General features: G+C 36.2%; 1 protein-coding gene across 1 annotated transcript; it reads left to right on the top strand.

Moving 5' to 3' along the window:
• Positions 1–4,522: 4,522 nt before the first annotated feature.
• gng4 (guanine nucleotide binding protein (G protein), gamma 4) lies at positions 4,523–15,957 on the top strand. The gene is made up of 2 exons (XM_015007795.2): positions 4,523–4,699; positions 13,351–15,957. Exons 1-2 carry the CDS (start codon positions 4,601–4,603, stop codon positions 13,477–13,479), a joined length of 228 nt encoding a protein of 75 aa, XP_014863281.1. The 5' UTR covers positions 4,523–4,600; the 3' UTR covers positions 13,480–15,957.
• Positions 15,958–24,806: the final 8,849 nt, after the last annotated feature.

Below are 24,806 nucleotides of genomic sequence, written 5' to 3'. Positions count from 1 at the left end.
CGACACCTTGTTTTTATTGTGTCCATTTCTATGCATGAAGAACAAGAACGAGAAAATTAACTGATTTATTGATACTGCCTTTAAAAACTCTAAATAAATTCTGCTTTGAACAAAAAAAAAAAAACAAGTAGAACAAATCCAACCTTTAATTTAGTACTTGTAGTGTTTGGTGTATTATGCAAAATTCAGATTTAGCACGATTTTGTATTTACATTTGGGTTTCTAGGCGTTTATTGTGCTGTTATTGTGAAGATTTTCTTCAAAGAATTCAGATTTATCATAGCAACAATCTAAAATTATGTATACCATTTCCTGCCTACTGTTGGTTTCATGAGAGCATCAATAAATGTGAAAATATGATGATTAAATACAGGGCAATATTTTATGCATGTAGAGATTCGGTTGCAGTGATATGAAGTTGCCTAAATATGACCAAAAAGAAGTTGTAAATACTTTTGTAATCATCTCTTTAGTCAATATCATGATAAATTACACAAAATATTGTGATATGATTTGAAGAACACATTGCCAGCTCCTAATATAGATATATATTTTATCATTTTAGCAAAAGTTATTAGGAGCCATTGTTTTGGAATAGTCAAAAGGATGGATAGCAATAAAAACTTGAGGCGATTCTGTGACGTAATAAAGGATTGAGATTGGGAAAATACACCATGTACCATCTGGGGTGCTGTGGGCTGGCTCTCTTAAAAGTTGATAGCGATCCAAAATAAACTAAATCGACATAAAAGTGGTTCATCAGACACTAAATCCGCTTTCTTTCTCAGCCACCTGACCCTCAGACTCACACCCAGGTGAGCTGAAGAGGAAAAAAAAGACACCAAATTAACGTACTCAGGTTAAATGTTGGATTTATTTTAAGGCTTGTTACGCATCTCTACCAGCGGGGAGATATCAACAAATGCATGATTAAAATCTAGTTATTAATCCATGTGAAGAGAGCCGTCGTTAAAACTGGGTGAGGCCCGTCAGCTGCTGCGGGGAGGACCCGGTGATGTCAAAGCTGATGTAAAAATGAAACGGGGAAGCCTGCAGATCTCTGCCGCCTTCTGGAGCGGTAAATCAGGGAGGGGGAACAACAAACCCGTCCGCTTCTAATTAGAGTAGCAGGCGGTGCGTTTAGGGCCAGTTTGTCCACTGGAAACGCTCCGCCGCTGCTGCAGCAGCTCCTGGTCCGCGGATCTCGCAGCTTGTGCATCACAGATCTCTCCGTCACACCGAGGTTTCCCCCCTCTGCTGCATGCGTAACATCTCTCCGGGTCCAGCCGTGGAGCGCACCGACACCTGACCGCTCGGATCGCATCAGAACCCGCTCGGATTTTCCTCCTTCAGATCAGAAGCGAGGCTGGGATTTCCTCCTATCGTTTCACCTTTTTTTTGTATTATTCCTACACATCCTCCTCTTCTTCTTCTCCTTATTCTGTGTGTGTGTGTGTGTTGGGTGGAGTCAACCCGGAATTCTCCAAATTGGAAAAGCATTGGCACGTCTCAGGTAGGAAGCCTGATTTAATGTCTGCTTATAGTCGAGCATTTTAGTCCTTAAATCCAGATTTTTTGGATCTGAGTCGTGGCGTGGGCTTTTCAGGTCCAAGCAGGGCCGCAGCTCTGTTTTTGTCTCCTTAGAAATAAGGAGAGGCGCCCGCTTCTCGTTTTGACAGATTTGACTCTACAATCAGCATCGGTGCGTTTGGATAAAACGACACACAGGCGATCAGAGGCTAAAATCCAGCCGGATGAAGCCTCACGATGCGCGGATTGAAGGGGGATCTGTAGATCTGTAGGCCTGATAGCTTCGTGCGAGGGTGTGTGATTAGAAGCTGCAAATTGATCACAAATACCAAAAAAAAAAAAAAAAAATGCGATGCATTAGAAATGAAATACTCTATCTTCCATCTGCTTTATTATCTCTGACTTATCTCGGTTTCATACGATGGAAGTGAAGCAGAAATAAAGGCAGGATGCATCCGGCTGCACCACACATTGGTGGAAGGCTTCATGTCTTCATCCTTATGAAACACATCTGTGGTTTGGTGCCTCCTCCTCTCCCTGCTGCTGCTGCTGCTGCTGCTGCCAAACTGGGCCAAATCAGCGCTGAGGGGGGTCAAAACCAGAGCAAGTCTTGGTCACTGCTTGTCAAAAGTGGTGACTGGAGGTGGACAGAGTAACCCAAACATTGTACTCAAGTAACTACTTCAACATATTTTTTTACCCAAGTAAAAGTAAAAAGGAACGATCCAAAAAAATAAAATAAGAGTTAAAACTGAGTAATTGATCAAAACGTAAGAGGATTAATATTTAAAAATTACATCATCAGATGGATCAAAATATAAAGTTATGTGGAGATTTTGGTGTTTTAAAGACCAAGTGGAAAGTAATTTTTGTAAATAACATAATTATATAAAACCAGAGACAAAGAGATGGAAAAACAGTATTTTCTTTTCCTTTTTATTTCTTTCCTGGATCAAACTTCTGTCTAGTTTTATGTGTCTGGACTGTTTGTTTAGAACAGCCCTCAGCTTTCAGAAACAAACTATTTATAGAGCTGACAATAAATCTAATATAATTTAACCTAATTACAAAATAACAAAATGAGGCAAACATTTTTCCAAAGCAATTTCTTTCAATACAAAGAAGCTTGTGACATTTTGGTGCATGTCTGGTGAATGTTTGACTAAAATAAGTTTATTCTTCATTCAGTGGAGTTACTCACATTGGGAAGAGGATCCAGAAATCTTACTCAAGTAAAAGTAGCAGTACTTCATAATAAAGTCACTCAAGTGCAGCATAGTAAAATTACTCCTAAAAATACATTCTTTCTCCAAAAACTTTATCAAGTAAATGTAATTCTGATTCACTATCTTTGATTAAAAAAAAATTAAAAAAAGCTTTTTCTGATTTTAGGCCGAGGAATCAGATTAATTGTCTTCTAAAGTTTTTCAAATAATGTTGCATTCGCTCATATTACTGCTTCATCCAGTGTCTATTATTCTTTACAAAACAACTCAAGCTTAATCAGATTGGACGAATAAACCAGTGAACATCAGTTTTTAAAATTAGTCAGAGATTCTCAGTAGAATCTAGGTCTGGACTTTGACTAGGCCATGCTAAAACACAAGTAACGTCTCCACTGCAGCTCTAGCTGTAAGTTTAGGGGAAATCTAACAGGTTTTCTTCCAGTATTGCTCTTTGTTATATCCATAACATATTTTATTTAAATTTTCTTATTCATGTTTTTATTTTCGTATTTAATTTTTAAGTTTTATTTTCCTCTTCTGTCGCCTGGTTTGATTTGAATTTGATTTGAGGAGGCTTGAGGATTATTTTATGTTTTTACAGTGTATGTCTGCATGTATACTTATGCTTTGTACCACTTCAAAACTATTCTACCTAACAAATTATAAATAAATACAAATAAATAAAGTAGACCTATCCATCCTTACATCAACTCTGAACAGGTTTCCTGTTCTCGCTGAAGATAAAGCAGCCCACAGCATAATGCCACAATCGCCATGTTTCACTGTGAAGATGACGTGTTCAGGGTGATGTGCAGTGTGAGTTTTGTTTCATGCAAAGTGTTTTGGATAAAGATGTTTTTAGGGATATCAGATTAAAGGAGGCTGAATTTAAATAAACTTTCAAATTTTTGATTCTAAAAAATGTTGAAACCATTTTTTTTCTTTCCATTTCAGAATTATTTATTAGTAGAACAGGTCGGGCAGCTGCATTAAGGCATGTTTTAAGGGGACCTATGATGGAAAATAAATATTTTTGCATGTTTTTGTACTTCCATTTGGGTAACAATTGCTTCTAAAAACAACCCAGAGGCTTAAAAATAACCATCCAGCTGTTTTTTTGGCAATAAGTTTGTATTTTTTGGTGTCTGGAAAACAAGCAGATTCAAAAACCTCGTGATTGTTGAATCACATTCCAATCCACCGTTACCTAGCAACCCCAACGAAGTCCAGATCATCACCTAGCAACCAAAGCTGAGCTCCAAGACGTTTGGATTCTGTATGTGCTGTACAATGGCCGTTGGAAATGACAAGTGTTTTGCTGCTGACTTACCATTCAGAAACCACTTGCTGGATTCTTCTTGGTTGTGCAGGAGGCTCATCTTCTGCTTTTCAAAGATGTGGGTGTTCATCTATTTGGAGCCATTTTTATGTGCGGCGTTGAGCTAAGGGTCGTGGCAGAAGTGAGCAGACTGAAATTTCATTATCTAAGAATGATTTTGTGCAAAAAAAAAAAAAGTAATGATCATGTTTTGTTTGTAGACTGTAGACAGATTCTAATCTGTTTATGGAAGCATAATAGGTCATACTTAAGAGAAAGCTAGGCAAAGAGCAGACAGATTCCCTCCAATTGAAGCAGGTTTGGGAATGTTACAAGTTTAAGTACTTTAAATACTTTAAATAAGTAGCAAATACTTAAAATTTAGCTGCTCAAAAATGAACTGCACTGCACAAAATCTCTTTTCCAAGACGAATAAACAGGTTTGTAGGAACGGACTGCTGGAGACGTGGCAGAGAGTTTCCTGCTCACTTTCTTTTCTACCTCTGCTGTCTGTCACAGGCACAACATGAAGGACAGCATCGCCAACAACAGCACAGCCAGCATCTCCCAAGCCAGGAAAGCAGTGGAGCAGCTGAAGATGGAGGCCTGCATGGACAGGATAAAGGTACACTGATTGTGTTTGGGCTCAGATTCAGGATTTGTGCAGGTTTTTCTTTTCTTGATTCAGATGCATGAAAGTCCTCTTGCACACTGAGAGTTAAAGGTGGTCTAGATTTCTATCTGATACTAATTGTAAGCATAGTGCACTACAATACACTCAGGTTAACATGTGTCATTTTATGAGAGATTATCTACGAAGAATAGCCGTTTGCAGAATTGTCACTTTAATTTGCAGAAATCCAGTGGCGACAGCATAGAGAAACAAAAATAATTAAAAAAAAACAGCTAGCTAATCTCAGAAGTAATGGACAAGTACTCTCCAAAAAAAGAAAACCGTAAAGAAAAAAACAAAGTTCCTATCAGAAACTCAAAGAGAAACAGCTAAACATGCAATCAATAAGCAAGAAACACTTATCATGGAAAGAAAGTAAACAAAGTAAATGGCATCAGACAGGAACGACACTCAGCTAAATAAATAATAAATGGACAGGAAGTACTTTGTATTTAAAGAAAACATTAGAAAGTACACAAAGTTAACAGCAGCAGTAGCTCTACAAATGACTTTGACCAGGAGAAGTTCAGAAAAGTTCCTCTAATACCTGATTATTAAAGCTAAATATTTGTTTTGCACTCAATTGAATACATTTCTAATGAGATGTTTCCACGCACCATTCACCATCTGTCAGGTTAAAATTGTTGGAACTTGCAGAGCAACAACTGTTTTATTCGTTACTCTGCTCCAATTTAGCTTTATTTAACATCAATTAGCCACTTTAATCAGACATTTGATTCACTAAGAGATACTTTTGACTTATCGTAACACTCTAAGATAATCTTTTGTTGATTTCACATTCATTGTGTTGTTTGTCATTCTAGTATATATAATAATGAAGGCGCTGAAGGAAAATTTGGTTATTTAAATAACTTTTTGGGGTTTAAATTAACTGGACCAATATTGAGAGAGGTTGCCTTGAAAATAATGGCTGCAGTGTTGCTAATGAAAGCGTAAGTTTGCTCTCTGACTGAAGGTAAACATTAGTATTGGTTGCCAGGCGGGGACATTTTCATATCTAATCGCAAACACATTCTGCGCACATATGTCGATTTGTTTACATGTCTGATGCTGTGGGTTGCTCCTCAGTTGGTTGGTCTGCAGACGCTGATGCCTACAAGTTTCCAGATTGCATGATGACAAGATTCACACTGTTCAGTTGTACCTGCCATATGGAGAGCTGAAAGAGCAAAGACCTGTGAGTCTCAGTCTTCTCCATGTTTGGATTTCCATAAAATGAAGCACGAGTATCAAGGACGACAATGTTTTTAGGTTTTAGTGGCAAGCTACTTTTAGCTCTGCCTTTATCAGGATCTATAATTTGCAGCATTCTTCCCATAAGCATTTATTTGTGGGGGAATTTTACTGCTAGAAGTCAAGAGCGGATTGTTTTCAGTTTTCAGCAAAGAGAATTTCATCTTTCTCCTCTCAAAACTTCTGCTCTCTTTCAAATATTCTCTGATCTCCTCGTGCACAAACTTTCTCTCTGCACAGAACAAATTTACGCTTGCAAACCTCTCTGCTGGAGTACCATCGCCTAGCAACCATTCCAGCCAATAAAATCTCCTGGTCGTGGTTCTGTGGCTACAACAGATAGCTGCATGTCGTCTTCTGACGATTTAAGTTTTCTGCTCCTGTGGTTGTCAGGAAATCATGACATTTACAAAAGAACAAATGTTTCTTTATGTCAGTTTAACTGTTTTCCATCTGGGCAAAACTGCAAGAAGGGTTTTTTGGCCACATCGTTTGGTGCAATCGTTTGTCGTGTAAACACAAAACTGATATCATATCTGTGCTTTCTCTATAGCCCGTATCTGCTAAACCCATCTTAAACACCTGTTCCGCTTTATACTGATACCGTTTTAGACTACATTTCATGTGGCAAAGAATGTTTTCGCCTGTCAACAACATGACTAACAAGACCAAAATCACTTCCTTTTGGTCTTGTTAGGTTTTGATTAAATAACTGGTGACACGTTGCATTTTCTTTAGGTGAAATATTGCTACTAGTTGAGTCAGTTCCCGTCTTCATTTTCTTTTTGTATCCATTTTACTTCGTACATATAAGTATTATGAGCTTAGTTTATTTAGATATGGAGGTCGGCAATAATAAAAATGCTTAAATCTTCTTTATATGTTATCATCCATAATTTGTACCTGCTTTATGCTGAAAGGCTGGAGGTTTTATTCTTTACAGCCTCCTGATATTCTTCAACTTCAAATTAATTATATTAGTAGTAAAAACAAGATGAGTATTGAAGTGTGAAGAACCCTTAAAAAGTGGTTACAGAAATGTACTATATACATATATATATATATATATATATATATATATATATATATATATATATATATATATATATATATATATATATATATATATATATATATATATATATATATATATATATATATATATATATATATATGTTGAACAATGCGTATGTCTTTGTAAATGTGTAATTTTAGATGAATAGTTTTATGATTTGCAAACCTTTAGATTTTGGGCAGATTCTGCTATTTTTGGTGTTATTTGTAAAGTTACACAGTCAGAAATTAACAGCAATAATTTGGTTTATTTAGCCTTTCATAGAGAAAAAAACCATGTCAGAGTTCCAAACTAAATATTTAATTCACAAGCTAAATATTTAGGTAACTAAATATTTAGTGAGAGGTTATATAATTAGTTATTGATGGTAAACAACAAACAAAACCAGGAAATTGTATTTTTATTTTGTATTTTTAATTTTGTATTTTTAATTGTATTTTTTTCTACTTTCTCCACTTTTTGGTCCATGAGATCATGAATAAAAATGAGAAAAATAGAAAATATTATTAAATGATGTTACAGGGTGACGTTTTTTAAGCCAAGAAACCAGTTTAAAATGGGAATGTTTTTCAAGAACAATACATTTGTATCATGTAGACAGTCATACAGTTACCTATAAAAAGAGTAATAAATAGTGTTTTTGTTGTTGTTATCACAATAGTATTACAAAATATTAAATCATACCTATGCTGAAAATATTGAAATTGAAATGTTTTCCAAATTACTTCCAGCTCCGTTTTTTTGTTTATGTTGGGACCATTTTGGGTTCTCCTCATTTTGTATTTCCAAAGTTCAAACTTCCCACATAAAGCAAAAACACACGAATGCAGTAGAGGCTTTTTTATTTCCTTCTTTAAAGTTAAGGTCAGTCTCATAACTGTGACATTTGAAATTTTGGTTTATTAGATAGAAGGTCTTAACATGTGTTATAAAGAGCTTGTTGTGCAGCTGAAATGACCGTGTCATCATGTCGTTCAGAAGCTCCTCATGTGCTCCGGGAATCTTTTCCTCTCTTTCCCGAGGCTGACTGTGCAAACAGCGTCCTAGTTGAGCCGGAACGCATCCACAACTGTTTAAAAAAACGACAACAATATGAGTAGATATGAGGAATAGAGCTGAACTTTTGCTAGACTTGTGCGTCGAAGTGAAAATGAAGTGTTGATTAGACGGTGACGTGACTGTCGCCTGCCGGCTTGATGAACCAGCTGCTTGTTTTGTCGTATTTTCACACACTGTGTTCGTGCCTGAAGTGAGTTACTGAATGAATTTGCACAACTGTGGTGAAGCTATTGCATTGTAGCTGAAAAACAATTTGGTGAACCAATTTTAACAATGTTTTTTCCATTTCTGTGAAAGAAATACTATTTGACTAGATCTACTTTTAGTACAGAATTCCTGTTTCTGTCGTACCTTAAGTGTACTAAAATGAAAAAACCTCAAAGTGAAATTTTATCACAGGTCAACTAACTTGGTTGCATCAGGGTGCCTGATGCAGCATCTGGCACCAAGGTAGACAGGTTACGTTAAAGCTGCAGTATGTAACTTTTACAAAAAAATATGTTTTTTCACATATTTGTCACAAGAGTAAAGTGTGTTAATGATGGAGAAACAACATTTTGATACAGGAAAATTATTTATCCGTCGTCCTCTGTTGTCATGGTAACTAACCTTAACATTGGTTTTGGTGTGGGAAACCAGCTGTAAGGTAACAGAGAGCGACAAGGGTACACAAGAGTGATTGACAGCACTAAGACCCTCCTCCTAACACAAATATGTAAAAAAAAAAAAAAAAAACATACTGCAGTTTTAATAAATCTATGTTTACATAACCTTCAACCTGCAGGAGCATATCACCACTACAGTTTTCACACTTGAGTTTCTTCAGCAAAACCCTCAATTTTTGCGTTTTTGTTCCTCCGTAAAAACATCAAAATTACAGATTTTTACAACGATCGTTTTGGCGATCTCTTAAACTTAATTAAGAGGTCTGATGAGAGGAGGTTGGTATCAGTGGAAGAAGCAGGGATCACCACTTTCTCATTAATTGCTCAGCCAGCCAAAGGAATGTGATCAGTGCTAATTAGAAGGACTCTCCCTCCATCATGGGGCTGAAGTGTAATTACAATCAGTCTGGGCCTAATGACACCCTCAGTGCAGTACCACTTTTCCTCCTGTGGGGCTCCTGCTCTCTGCAGTTTATATAATTACTGCATTTAGTTTCATTATGAAAATAATTGGGTTTTTTGTTTATTTTTGGAGACGACTTTGTGAAAGTTCCACTTTGTGAAGGACTGAGCAGAGGTTTTTCAGAAAGTAGACAGACGGCGTCTTCGGCTTTATAGCTTTAGCTTAGAAATTCTTTATTGTCACTTTAAGCAATTGTACCCTTCGCTCACACAAATATAATTTGTGATTCCTGAGCTTTTTTTAGCTGCAGAGAAATTGCAAACAGATCGCAGGTGTAGCATTGCAGACAGAAATAAAATAAAGCAGATCATCTGGAAGAAACTAGCGACGGTACTGTAGAGCAGAAAAAAAAAACAAGTGTGCAGATTATTAGCCATGCGTGACGATGATACAACTCTTGCAATCTGCTTCTTTGCAGTGAAATCTGTTTGGCTACCCAGTGGTAATTTGATGCCAGCAGCACTGTTCAAATCATTGGGACGATGAGGTCCTCACTGGTGGGCTGAGTCGCTTCTAAAGTGGCTTTTAAAACTGTAAAAACTCCTGGTAAAGTTGCAGGTTTTTAAGTGTTATACATTTGGCACCATCATGTCTGTGACACATATCCCATAAAAGCAAACATTTGTGAGTTTCCAGGAACATGCTTAGAAAATTTTCAGTTTTGAAAAATGTAATAAACACAAAAAAAAAAACACTTCTGAATTTCACGTAAACTCCTTCCTACTCCTAAAAACTGTGCCGTCAAAAAGTTAAACTTTTTCATGCAACTTTTTTTAGGTTGAATGAGTCTGTTTGAAGAACACTTTGCTTTCCATGTTATAAAAAAAAGTATTGAGCTGTTTAAGTTCATAGATCTGGTATAAATGTGACATCACTTCTGGACCAGATCACTGAAGAGCAATTCAAAATCCATAAATGCCAAAGTAAGAGAGCGTGCACTGATCGAAGCAAGGCGAACTGGTAAAACGTTTACGGTCTATGAGCATGGAGATTAAAAAAAAATCAATTACTCATTAAATAGATACAGAAACACTTCTTGTTTTCTTAAATGTCTAGCTTTGCTTAAGCGATGAACATATTTGTCTAAAGTAAACATCCCCTCTGCTACTTCTAGTAAATCCATCTTTTATTAAGCAGGATTTAACCATGAATCATGTCTGACTTCTCATTAACCAGCTTTAATCTCATCCCAGAAATTCTTCATAAACAAACATCCATCATATTTATTATGTTTCCGTCAACATTTAGAGCTGGAAGATAAACAAAGGGAACTCAGGCAGAGAAAACCGGAAACTTCAGACTTTGTTCTGGATCTTATTTAGCTCATCTAGTTATGACTTTGTGTACAGATGCAGATTTTTAGTTTTTCAGAAAACAACACCAGCACCCAGACAGATTTTTTTGCTGTAAGATTGCTGTATTTTGCGTGACAGAAACCCTAGGGTTTGTTTCTTTCATTTCAACTCTAAATGTTGCAAAACTTCTTCAAATCGCTCAGGTTTGAGAACGTCTCATCCACAGACGTCATATGGGTTTTTTGTAATGTAGTTCTGAAATCAGTTTTACTTTTTCTCCCATGAAGTCATTTTTTGGAAGATTTAGATGCGTGCTTGTTCTCAAAATATTGCTGAAAAATAAATTTCTTCTTGATATTTAGATACTTGAAGGTTTTGGGTCAAAACTAAACAGAATAAAGAGAAAAAAATAAACGTGTGTCACAGTCACATGTTTACCATATAAAACAAAAGAGATCCTATTTGCTAATTATATTGAGCTTAGTTGGAGAAAACAGAGAAAGGAACAGGATTTATATCACTATTTCTTTGAATTTTATTTAGCCAAGTTTAATTAACTTAGAAAGCAGATTTAGCTGCACCAAAGTTTGCAATTGAGTAAAAGTCACTGGGCAGATCTGATCCTCTTTGCTATGAAATTAAAGAAAATTTAAAAAGCATAATTTACTGAAAGACAATTACTTTGTGTGTTACCTAATATTTTATATTTATTTTGTCCTGTTGATTTTATTCAAAAGTAAAAAGCCTCAATAGCCAAGTTTTTATCATTCCTGAATTCCAGTTGGGGGCCGCACAAAATCAATCCGGGGGCCTCAAATGGCCCCCATGCCGCACTTTGGACACCCTACCTTGACAAATTACCCATCGTATACTAAAAGTAAATGCGTCTCTTTAAATCAGCGCTTTTAAGTGAGAAGATATGTCTGCAATACAAATGCACATAAAATTATTCCTGAACATTTAAAGAAAACATCAACAATGGCTGTATTGATTTCTAAAGTCCTAACAGTTGCTGATCATATTTTTGGCTTTGTGCTGCATCGTTGTCAAAGCGAGTGCTTCACATGGCCGGATGATGAGCGTTGTGTGATGTATTCTCCCCTGAGAGCAGCAGTGGGTGAGGTGAAGTGGCAGGCGGGAGATCAGATGGCTCTCTGCTCCGTGCGGATCCCCGGGCCCCGGCCGTCCCTCCACTGCAGCTGCTCCTCTGCTCTCCATTTGCCGCCCGCCTCCCCTCCTGTAACTCCCACTCCGCTCCCAAGTGGAAGCCTGTGCTCACATACAGTCTGGCTGTACTGTAAAAAGATCAGTCCTACAGCTAACGATTAGCTTGCTTAACGATTATTCTGACAATTAATCGATTAATGGGATAAAGACAAGGGGCACATTTTACAGGTTTTTCCTTTAAAGGAGCTGGTGTGTGTAACTTTTAAAACTGTCATCATGTCGTGACTGTTTGTTATGAGACAGATAATCTGTGAAAAGATCGATTTCCTCCCTGAGCTTCTGTTGGTTCTGGATCTGTCCGATTGATTTTTTTTTAATCAGGTCTGTTGCAGTAATCAATGCAACGCATGGATGAGTTTCTCTAGATCTTGTCGAAATGTTAGTCCTTTAGTCCTGGAAATGCTCTTCAGGTGATAGAAGGCTGATTTTGTAACCGTCTTTATGGGACTATAAAGGTTCAGTTCTGTTTTTCAGTATAGTTTAGTTTTATTTTGTTGTGACTTTTTGTTTATCTAATTCAGTTAATTTTAATTAGTTTTTAGAGTGTGTTAGTTGAATATTGTTTTGTTTCTGGTTAGTTTTTATTAGTTATAGTATCAGGTTTTAGTTTTTTCATACTTTGGTTAACAACATTTATTCAACAAACTGACTGGTGTTTTCTGTCGCCAGGAGGAATATGAAATGCTGTAATTTGCCAAAGGCTGACGTAAACTGTTTATGTGTTCAGTTCGAAATACGTAGATTAATTAAATCTTCAGTATGTTTTAATTGGTTTAATAAACACACAATATAGTTCCAGTTAGTTGTAGTTTTCTCCATTAATTACCGTTTTTATTTACTTCCATTAACATTGAGGATGTTCCAGATCCATAAGAGTAGATGTAATCAGTCTAGCTCTGTGGCTTTATTATTTATTTTACATTATATTTAGAATTTCTGACTTCTAACTAACCATTTTAAAGATGGTTTGTTGCAGCTTATTTAATTTTTTTTTCTGTATTTTCTACCCAGTGAATGAAAAACAAACATTTTTTTATAACTAGAAATTCACTAGACACAGACACACACATGCAGTTTTGGCTAAAGATTCATAAATTTCTTATTGAAAGAGACTGATTTGGAAAAATTTTCTTTTGCCTGATTTGTTATTTTTTTTAATCTGAATTATTGTCATTTTGGTCCTTAAAATACTAAAGTTTCCATTTTAGTAATGGTCCATTTATACTTTTGTCCGTCTGATGATGAAATTTTTAAATATTAAATGACTGATATTTTGATCAGACTTTTTACTAAATACTGTTTACTATTGAGTAATTTCTTGGATGGATACTTTTACTTTTACTTGAGTAGAAATATGTTGAAGCAGTGCTCTGGGTATTCTACTCACCTCTTGTATCAGCTGATACTAAACCTCAGAGATCTGTTTTTGTATCAGAAGTGGAAAAAGTGGATCATTTTAACTGACTGCTTGACAGCTAAAAAGTCAAATAGAAGATTGATTCCTGTAAATATGGAAACTCTTAACATTTTGATGAACATCTGTTCCCTTTAAATCAACACCACAGGTCTCCAAAGCAGCTGCAGACCTGATGGCGTACTGCGACGCCCACACACGCGAGGACCCCCTCATCGTTCCCGTCCCCGCCTCTGAGAACCCGTTCCGGGAGAAGAAGTTCTTCTGCACCATCCTCTGATGAGCTGCCGCCGCTGCTACAAGTGCAGGCTTGGCGTTGCCTGGCTTCTCTGTCTTCACCACACCTGAAGCTATTGGCCATCAAAGGCGTTGAGTTGAGTTTTGCCTGGTGGACACTCTGTTGTTGCTGGTCAGCTCTGTCTTAGTGGCTGAGGGTTTTGGGGGAGTCAGCCACCGAACTGGCAACCCAGTGAGCGTTACCATGTCTTGTTAAATAGGTTTGTTATTGCTTTGTTGTTAGAGAACAGCCTTGCTCAGTGCTTAATGAGATGAAAGATGTGTTTTTTTTTTCCTTTTTCTTTTTGAATTTTCTTGTGCTAGATCATAACTTGCCTTAGGAAACAGAAAATTTGCCCATTGTTGAAACTTCTACATCACATTTTCCCCTTTTACTTTATCCAGAGCAAAGTTTACAAAGTTTTTAATTAATTTTCTAACAAGTGGTGCAGTTTGATTTTATAGCAACATTGAAATTTAATTTGATGCCTCCCTTTAATCTGACAGGAGAGTCTCAGAAAGTTAACTTTCTTTTTTGGAGCCTCAAGCTGGCAAAAAGCAACTTCATATATTTAAACTTGAGATTTGACTTGGACTTATGGACTGGGACTCAAGTCTGATTGGGATTCTTTATAATTAGAGGTTAAAACAAGCTGATATGACTGTAGTTCTGACACATAATACATCATATTTGCATAATATTCCAATGAAAACATTAGCTTGATTTATTAGCTCTGGTACACCTTCACTCTAGCCACTTCCTGATTATCAAAATAAAAGCATTTCCATTATTTTTATTCAAAAAATGTGAAAATACTTTCTTATCTACTCTTTCCACAGTGCCTCAGGCATAATGTTGTAATTTATACCTTACCTTGCCGCATATTTACTTTTTAGGCTTTACAAAACGGTTTTAAATCATTCAAATTGAGGTGGATAAAAACTTGTAAACCCTACATAGTTCAGTATAGAGTTAAGGATTACATAACTTTGATCCATGGATTGACACAATAAAAGCATATGGTTTTATTCATTCACAAATTCAAAAATTTTAAAGGCGAGAGACCTGACGAACACTCTTCCTGTGACGACGTGAGACCTGACATAAACATAAATTCTGAAAACTTGACTTAAACTCAAACCAAATCTGTTAGACTTGGTTTGATTGGGAAGCAACATTTGTTAAATTTTTAGATTTCATTCTCCACTGACTGAGACAAACCGGTCCAAACCCTTTGAAGAACCTGTTCCCCATCTCACCTGTGGTGGCGCTGCACCAAGAACCCCTGAAAGAAATGACCTGAAAACCTCTGAAGAAGACATTGTACGTAACCTCCTTTTTCACGAAATATGAACAAAAAAATGGAGTAGTGTCAGATTTTAGCGGTTGTAAGATTTCTCTTTTGTATTTGGTAAAAGAACACGAGTCGTTTCTCCAGATAGCGCTAAACTTTCAGGTTTGTTTTGGTTGTATTTACCCAGAATGCATTGTACTATAACCTGCTTCCTGCTTTTTGAGCTGTTTCCAGTCCTCTTGCATTCAAACCACTACCAAGCTTTTTAGGCGGACCAGAGTTAGTTTTTTTGGACAGCATCAGAGTTTGATGACTTATTCACACTTCCATAAACAAAACAAACCTTGTAGACAAACGAGCCAGCGGACTAAACAGGGTTGCTATTACAGAGTCTCACTCTAAAGACTTTAGACTTTACATCACATATGTCAGAGTCAAGGCCCGCGGGCCACATCCGGCCCGCGAGAAGGTTTTTTGCGGCCCCTGGGATGATCTTGATTTATTATTAGAACCGGCCCGCAGACCGCAGCAAGCCGGCACCCCGTCTGAAAAAAAATATCTTCGTTATTTGAACTATAAGTAGTTCTTTAAATGTTCTGTGAGATGATGTACTTACCCATGTATCCATAACAACCGGAACTTTCAATATCCACCAAGTTATTGCCGAAATATACCGTCTATTAAACGAGTGCCCCCCGGATTAATTACATTCTCTGCAGCTGCAGCTGCGAAGTTACCGTATTAACCCGATACTTGCTGGAAAGTGCAACGTCTCCCCTTTCAGAAACCGTTGGAATTTTTCCACTTAGCGCTACGTGTGGCGGAATTACGGTACTGCAAATTTAGATGTGTCGCCGGCGACACATCTAAATGCCTTGACTCTGACATATGTGGATTAATAGATTTTTGCACTTTATTTTATTGTATTTCAATCCAATTATATTTTAAAAATATTTCAGTTGTGTCTGTTGAAAATTAAAGATTACTGACAGAGCCATAAGAAAATATTGCTTTATTTATCTGATCATATTGGAATATACTTGTTAGGTTTTCAGTAGGTTCAATTAGGTTCACTAGACTATATGCGTCATTTAAAAAAATTTCAATGAACATTCGATCAGTCCGGCCCTCGGCTTGTAGCTAAATTTTTTATTTGGCCCTCCGTCCATTTGACTTTGACACCCCTGCTTTACATAGTTTTGCGCTTAAAATACTGAAATGAGTTGCGGTTTTAGACTTGAGTCTCTTTAACAAACTTTAACTCGTATAACAAAGCGATAATGTCACACGGCTCAGTTATAAGCCAGTGATTTACACCAGGGTGTTGATAACTAAGTTCATCATCATAATAATGACCACTCAGGTGTCTCTCCAGCTGAATAAATATATTAAACATCATGTACTCGATGAAAAAATGACTTTAGTTTTGAGTTGAAACGACATCTGCACTTCACCGTCAGGATTCGCTGAAAGCACAAAGAAACAGATTCCTTAATTTGCACTGAAAATAAGAGAGAGGAGGCTGCAAACCAATTCTGTTGCAAGTAATTATATTGAATCAATTTATGAAAGGGCGCAATGACAACAGTCAGGTAACTTTTTCAAGGTTATCACAACAAACACAAATTATTCATTTGCTTTGGTGTTCTCTTTGTTCACTTCCAGTTTATTTCATCCCCTACAAATAAGAGACATTATGAGGTCATGTAGCTCCCAATTGGAGTATTATCTTTCAATTTGCAGGAGGAGTTTTCCTCCCTGTTTATTTTCTGGGCCTGTTTCCTGAGACTGGTTACTTTATTTATTTTTTGCCTGTCCGATAGAGTGAATGGCACGGCCTTTGACATTAATGCCGGACCAGAGGCCTGCATGTTTCCCCGCTCCTCCTCTTTTTGACAGCTTCCTCTCTTTCCGAGGGACTGTCGGTCTTTTAGAGTGTACAGTATGTTACAGTGCCAATTTCTGTGAGAGCAGCGTGATTCTCACCCTGCAGGCCCTGCAGCCCTTTCTTCCCTTTTGTTCGTTTCGGCAGAGAAAGCACACTGTCGAAACGTTTCCTTTACATGGTAGTTGAATAGCATTTGCTAATTTTTACAATAACTTGTTATGATCGTTAATATTATTGTTATTATCAGTAGTAATATTGAATATTTGTTGCACAGCACTGACAGGTACATGACGTGTAGTGCTACTATAAGCTTGTATGAAGAAACAATTGTTTATAAATCATTGCAATTATTGATACTGTCTCTGTATTTTTTAAGAACAACAGTAAGGGTTGTTTACACGATATGATCCCTTTAGTGGTTCAGGCCTTTTTTTTTGCTTCATTTCTGTAAAATTGAGAGAAATTTCCTCCCTCCTGTTACTTGAATTTTACCTTCAAAATACGAATCACACCCTTGATGCAGGTTGTGTTTATGGTTTTATTTCATATAAAGATGGTGCCAAATCTACAACAAAGATTAAAACATCTAAAGATGAAAAATGCATGGATTTGTTTCTGTCTACAACAGGGAGGACTGTTATAATGTAAAATGTTGCACCGTCATTGACTTTTATTGGTGTTTCAGTGCCAGATGTAATTATTGGCACCTCTGGTAAAAGATAACATAGAAAGCATTAAAATCCAATAATTTTTTCAAAACAGAAGCTTTATCTCACGCTGAATATTTGGGAAACTTTCAACCTTTAATTTTAGTACAAAAGAAAATCATGTTTTCATTCACATAATACAAATTGTTCAAATTATGCTGCAGGACTTTTATTGTATGTAGAATAAATGGCCAGAAAGTTCAAATGTTTTAGATCACTACTCCATAAAATGAAGCATTTTTTGCTTTTTCTATAGCAGAAAATGCTCTGCACTGCAATAACACAAAGCGATTTTAGTCAGTTTCCAGTGCAAATATCTTAGTTCACTTAATATAAGACATAACTAACTTTTCAGCAAGACATAGGAGCTTGTTTTAAGTTAATAATTCCTTAATACTGATAAAAAAAAATACTAGTTCTATTGGAAGATAAATTCACTTAGAATAAGACATTTTCCCATGTTATGAATGAAATAATCTGTCGATGGAACTAGTTCAATCTGGAGAGACTCAAACGGAGAAAGAAGGCGATTAAAAGAGTTTAATGACAAAATGAACATGAAAATAAAAAGTCCTTTGGCGTTCAGGCCCCGGCCGGGGACATCGAGCTGGACTTTGATAAGCTCGATGAACATTCCTGATGCAGCATAGGAATGTAGACCCCCCGGGGCCGTACTGGTGGCGGCGGTCGGAGGAAGATGAGGCCTGAGAGCCGGGAGCAGAAGGTGGAGATGGGGTGGAGGTGGGTTGATCGCAGCTGGTGAGCAGAGGAGGCTATGGGTGAAGGTCCTTTTAAACTGGAGCCCAAACGATGATTGACTGGAGCGAGGGTTGGTTCGCGCCGATAGGTCCAGGTTGCAGAGAGGCGGGCGCTGATTGATGAGGCAGGTGCGACTAGAGTCTTCCAGACTGAACTTTTGTCAAGACTCCATTACTTTCTCATCAATATTAAGAAGTCATTGACTTAAAATAAGCTCCTATTTCTTACTGAAAGGTTACTTGTAAGTTAGTTTTGTCTTATTTCAGGTGTATTAAGATATGTGCACTAGAAACCAACCAAAAATACTTTTGTGTTTTTGCAGTGTGCAACATGAAGCCAACCAGCTTCTTCATATGGTATGCTTGGAAAAATAAAAATAAACCAATAAATAAAAATAGCAAGCCATTTTCAGTTTTAATGCAGATTTTATTTTTTACATTTCTTGCTATTTTGAGGAGCTGATAATGCCATGCACTCAGAAGAAACGCAGGGCCGATTTGTAAAGAAACAGACCCACAGCATTACAGAACCTCTACCATACTTCACTAGGTATGAAGTTCATTCTTTTTATTATTATTGTCCTTTTCTATAGACCACATTTAAAAAAAATCTTGGCCTAATCTGACCAAATCACATGTCTCCAGCTAAATTTGCAGAAGCATTTTGAAAATTCCATGTTTATGATGGTAGGAAAGAATACTTTTTCTTTGATGACACTTCTTCTTATTCTTACAAAGACTTGCTTATCCCAAGATACCACTATTTTCTACACATTCACCTCACTTAAATGCCATGTTTTCTTGTTTTTACCATGTTAAAGAGTGGTTGGCAAAGATAAATTTGCTTTATTTTGTCATATTATATACCACATTCTTGAAAAATTTTATGAACTTTAAAAAGGAAATATTTGTTATTTGGGAATTATGCACCATACAAGTAATTTTCTTTTAAGGAACTAAAATCAAAAAGTTGTATTTTTCTAAATTCTTTAGTGGGGTTAAAAAACTGCTGCAATACGGGCTGAATTTTCTTTAAGGATATTTAAGCATCTTTACCAGCGGTGCCAATAAGTGCGGCTGGTGCTGTACTCTGCACAGTATGATCATGCTGGAGCCTGGATGTGTCAATAAAACGAGCAGCTGTATGAATGGTAATATGGAGGAAAGGCATTTAAATAGAAGGCTTTGTAAACCCTTTGAAGAATCAAATGAATTAAAGGAAAACGGTAACCCATTTGTGTGTCTCCGCTTCATGTCTCGCCTCTTTGAGGTTTCCAGCCAGTGTCTGATCACACTGGGAGCATTAAAGGCCAAATGGTTGAGTCTCACAGAGGAAACATGCTGCTGCTGTTGTGCAGTGGAGACCTCCTGTGGCTGAGCGGAGCCACAGGCCATCTGGATGCTCTCTACATCTGTTGTGACACTTTAAAAAAAAAAAAAAGATTCATTTAGACCTCAGTTAGTTTCCCCGCAAAAAGCACACAGGAGGGAAGACAATGCATGCAGAGCCTTTATTTGCATGAAGCATATATACAATAATACCCTTTTTTTTATTATATGTTTATTTTGTAGCTGTTCTTTTTGTGTCCATCCATACACAATCTCAGCTTATTTGAATAAGCTTTCTACTAGTTTTGTTCATGTTATACCTCTTTCCACCCTCCTCAAAAAGTGATTTTTTTTTTAGATATTCACTTGAAAAAGTCAAAACATTGTCATATGAATTCATTGCTTAGTACTAAACTTCCAATTGTATTCATTGTTATGATTATGTTATTTTCTGTTCATTAATTTATTTAATTTTTTATGGAAATATTATTTTTTTTATTATTATTTTGTTTTGTTTATTTTTGCTTACTGTTTTGTCATTTACTGGTTCATATTTATTATTTTAATTACTGTTTTCAGTTATTATTTGAATTTCTGATGAGCTGATATCCTCCACAAGGAGTGTTAGGTCATTGCCAACACAGCTGGCTGTTCATTGAGCGCTGCACGATAAGATTTTAGGTGGTAATAATGGTGCTTTCCCACCGCTAAGGATTTTTATACAGACATGTCACCCTGTGGAAAACTGTCTCAATATAGAATAGAATAGAATAGAATAGAATAGAATAGAATAGAATAGAACAAAACAACACAAAACAACAGAACATAATTCATATACGTTTCTCCCATTTAAAATCAGCAAAGGTTTGTTGAAAGATTAAATAAAATAATTAAATAAAAAGGACTCAATGAACGACTTTCCTAGAAGATTTCTGATATTTATCTCAAAACTTCAGCATTTTTTCAAGGAAATGTTTCACTTTCCAAACTCAAAAATGTCTCTATTTTTTCTATTAATGTTTTTAGGTTTTAGTTCTTTGCCAGAAATTTACTCCTCTTTTTAATTTGTCTATGTTCTTACAGTGGCTCTACGACATTGTTGTCTATAAAACATCAGTTTTATGCTGTTAAACTGAATTGCTCAAATAAATAAACCTCCACTGTACTCTCTCTCTCATTGAGATGCACCTGTGCATCACAGAAAAACATGAAAAAAAAACGAACCTGGATGCTGCAGCAGATTACATTTGATGAAAACAGATAATTGCATGTGAGGGTTTTTGCATGATGATGCAAATCCTGGCATCTCTCATCGATTTCTCTCCTCTAATCTGAACGGATCAAGCTGTGGATAAAAACATGAGCAGCTATGAAGGAGGATTGTGAAGCCTTGGGACTGGCTGTGCTGCAGAGTGTCATCCATATATTTCTTTTAAATCAAAGGCAGCAGAAATACATTTTCTCTGTCAGCTCCTGACAATGAATGATGAGGTCCTGAATGAATACACTGTGTTCTGTGTGCAGCTGCTCACCGTTAGTAATATCTGATCAATTCACACCCACACAGTAGTGATGAAAGGGAGTTTGGGTGCCGTTTCTCCAAGCCAATAGAAATGTTTGTTGATGGATAATCCAAACCAAAGTAAAAAATACTCATAAATATTAAATTCAGATGACTAATTTACCTCAAAGTGCAATGTTGTCTGAGTTTTTCCTTGCAGTCGACTGTGTCCCCAGACTGTTGGTTTTCTGAAACAGGGAGAAATATATATCCTGTGTGCCAAAAATAAATGTGAAATTCAAGAAATAGACTTGGTATTATGGGGAACATGAGTCTCAGCTGGGACTGGAATGAATAAAGAGAAATTTATAGAGAAAACAGCGAATCCTAGATGCTCGGAGCGCTGCAGAGTCGAGGGGAAAAGGGAGAAAACACACACACAGACACTCACACAAGCTGAAACAGTGATGAAACCTTAGTGCATGCATATGGTGCGGTTTATGAATAAAATGTGAAGTGAAAGTAAAAGACATAGGGGACAAAAGTTGGATGTCACAGTAAAGTGGGGTGAAATCCTGACAGCGATACAACAAGCCTTTATCTTCAGCTGTAAGAAAAGGAAATAAATCACCGGACTGAAGCTGCAAGGACAAAAACTAACTAAAAATCATTTGCTATTGAAGTAAAATAATCCCTAACTGAAAATTTAGAAAGCTTCCATTATTAATTTCCATATTCAAATCAACTTTTAACAAGTAATGGTTTTTGATTCTCTTCTTTTCTTTCTTTTTCTTTTATTTTAAATTAAATCACTGTTTCCAATCTAAATGACATCATTAACAATTGCTATAAATATGCAACAAGACATTCATAAATATTTTTGAATGAATATTTTTTAATCTGATCAGTTTAAACTGAACATAACACAGGCACATTTTTCTTACAACCACTTTTCAAAATGGGAAAAACAGGAGAACATGCTATGCAAGTACGATATTTTAAAACTGCAAGATATTTTATAAGATGCATTGATTGTGGGATTAAAGAGGCAGTATTATGTAAAATTGACTTTTTTGAGCTTTGCATCATCTAATAATGTCATTGGCTCATCAAAAACATACCTGTACTGCTGCTTTGATTGTTTTAAGCATGTTTTAGAAATCCTTTAATGTCCATGGCAACCATTCAGCTGTGCAAAACGCCTGGGTGGGCCTAGCCCCGCCTTCTAGGTCCAGCTCCTCTTCAGAGCTGCAGTTTCCAATCTTCCACTTCACAGAGCAGACTTCTCTGTGAAAAGTTACCACAGGGATAAATGTGGTAACTCAGGACCTTTCATTCTAGCCAGCAGCAATTAGCAAACACTTGGTGGAACTGAACATCTGCTGAGCTCATTATTCGAGCCACATCTCTGTGCAAAGCAGGGAAAAACCTTGTAGTGGAGTAAGATTGTGACGACTTCCTGCAGGTGTTGTTTCAGAAAGAGGGACAGTTTTAAAGAGACAGACGCCCAATTTCAAAGTGCTAAATTTCAAAGTGAACATCGATTTTATGTCATATTGAAATATATAGAATTTTTACAACTGATGGTAACCTAGTTACTTGATTGTATTATATAATGACATTATATACCTAGAAAATATATAATACTTCCCTTTTAACTCCTCTTCACCAAAAGGATTGGTGATGACACAGGCAAATTCGCAGTACCGTCATTCTGCCACACTTTGAGCTATCTGAAAAATTCCAATGGTTTCTGAAAGAGGAGACATTGCTCTTTCCAGCCAATATTAGGTTATTATGGTAATTTCACCCCCGCTGTAGCAGGAGTGAAATCTATATGAGGGGCACTCAGATTACGAAAATAACTTGCTAGATATTGAAAGTTCCAGTTGTTATGGATAAATGGGCAAATATCTCTACTCACAAGACTTTTAAAGAACTTTGTACAATTAAAATAAACAAAAATATTCAAGCAGGGATTTGAAAATTAGGTCTTAAAGGGTTAAGTAAAACATGAAATTACAAAATTTTGAGGATGAAGTATATCTATAGTATATATTCTAACACATATTTGCAATATTTTCTGTTTTGTTTTGTTTTGTTTTCTGTTATTCATGCAACCCTCATCCCACTGGTTAATGCTGCCCTGGGCAACTGCCCATGTTGGTCACCTAGTAGGTCATCACTAAAAGCCTCCAGCAGTTTCAGGTACTGCAGCAGATACACAGTAGGTACACAGAGGACACCCTTATTGATTTACTCTGTGCTGCTGCCTGCTGCTGGATGTATGCACTAAAAGAGAATTAAATAACATATATATATGTTTTCACCTCTTGCACCTTGGAAACATAGTGGAAAAAACAAACAAAAATCTAGCATTGCATGCTGAGACACACAAACCCAATACAAACATCAAGCTTTAATAAAGCTTTCTAAACTACCAAAATGTTATGCATCAGACACTCAAAGATTAACTAAGAAAAAAATAATTATTACATTTTCTCTGATGTATAGGTGACGTAGAGGGATTGCATAAAATTTGGTGGCACCACCTCACTTTTGAAAGTGGAGGAACTTCAAGTGCTTTTTGAGAGACGAGTAAGAGTCAGATTGACTTTATGCCTGACGCAATATTAAGCTCAAACTCTTTTCTATGTCCTCAATTTACCAATAACAGGGGAGAAAATAATAATACATATTTACCAGGGATGTCATTAAATGTTGTTTAAATTGCTAAGAAACCAAAGAGTTATTCTGAGAAAAACTTTTCTGGAAAAATAATTGTGTTTGTAAAATAAGGGCGTATATAGAATAAACTTAAATTCATTTTATTTTACTAACAACCACCGTATATTATTTTGAAGCAGTTTCTTGTTGATTTTACCCTATTACATTGTTATTTATCAATAGAAAAGGTGTTAAATTTCTTTTTAATCTGACATTTATGCAACACCAAATTTTATACCAATCAATATAAATAAAATCTGCAGCAGCAAAGCTTTTCTTAAGGCTGCAGCCTCCTCTCCTCTGTATGAAAAACACTAATGCTTTCAGAGTCAGAGGAAATCATCTTCATGCATCCATCTCCATGCACAGAGGATTCTGCTTAAATGATTTATGGCTTGCATGAACAAAAGGGTTTGATAAAGTTCTCCTCTAAGCAAACCTAAATCTAAAACATGTCACTGTGGGTTTTTTTCCAAGATTAAGATGATTCATATTCTAATTTTGTATTCTGTTCACAGTGTCTTTCTGTTTTCATTAGATACTTGCAGAGCAAACTGAAGGGGAAAGAAGGGAAGCTGAATTAAGGAAACTGAAAGAAATTAAAGTGTTTTTTATGCTATAAGCACAAGAAGGCTGACTATAGTGCTTTAATTTATGAGATATCAAACTACCTATTTACTGTTGTTTATCAGAAAAAGATGTGATAGTAACAACAACAATTATAATAACAATTTTTTAACTGAATTATTAAATTCTGATTAATCCCAGAGGGAAACTTAATGCTGGTGTAAGTCATGTTATCCTGAAGAAGCCTCTGACTGAAGACACTCTTCTTAATGAGATTGTGTCATTATTTCATGAAGAAGATGCTCAAGGTTGTCTATTATGTTCACCTTTTATATGGTACAATTCTAAAATTTTATTTTATTTTAGATGGCTAGCCTTCCAGATTTTAAGATTAATCTCTGAAATTACTAAATAGAGAAGATTAATTTCAAAAAACTATTCTTTTCTAGAAAATATCTGAGATTAATCTAAAAAAAAAAATTCTAGCCAAATTTCTAATGGAGAAATTTCCAAGTTTTTTGGGGAAAGTTTCTGAGATTAATCTAAGAATTTTGGCGGA

This window comes from Poecilia mexicana, unplaced genomic scaffold, assembly GCF_051168715.1.
Source record: "Poecilia mexicana isolate PSO_F unplaced genomic scaffold, ASM5116871v1 scaffold_15, whole genome shotgun sequence".
In the NCBI taxonomy this organism is placed as follows: domain Eukaryota; kingdom Metazoa; phylum Chordata; class Actinopteri; order Cyprinodontiformes; family Poeciliidae; genus Poecilia; species Poecilia mexicana.
The sequence above is the reverse complement of the archived record's forward strand: the minus strand, read 5'-3'. Positions and strand labels throughout refer to the sequence as shown.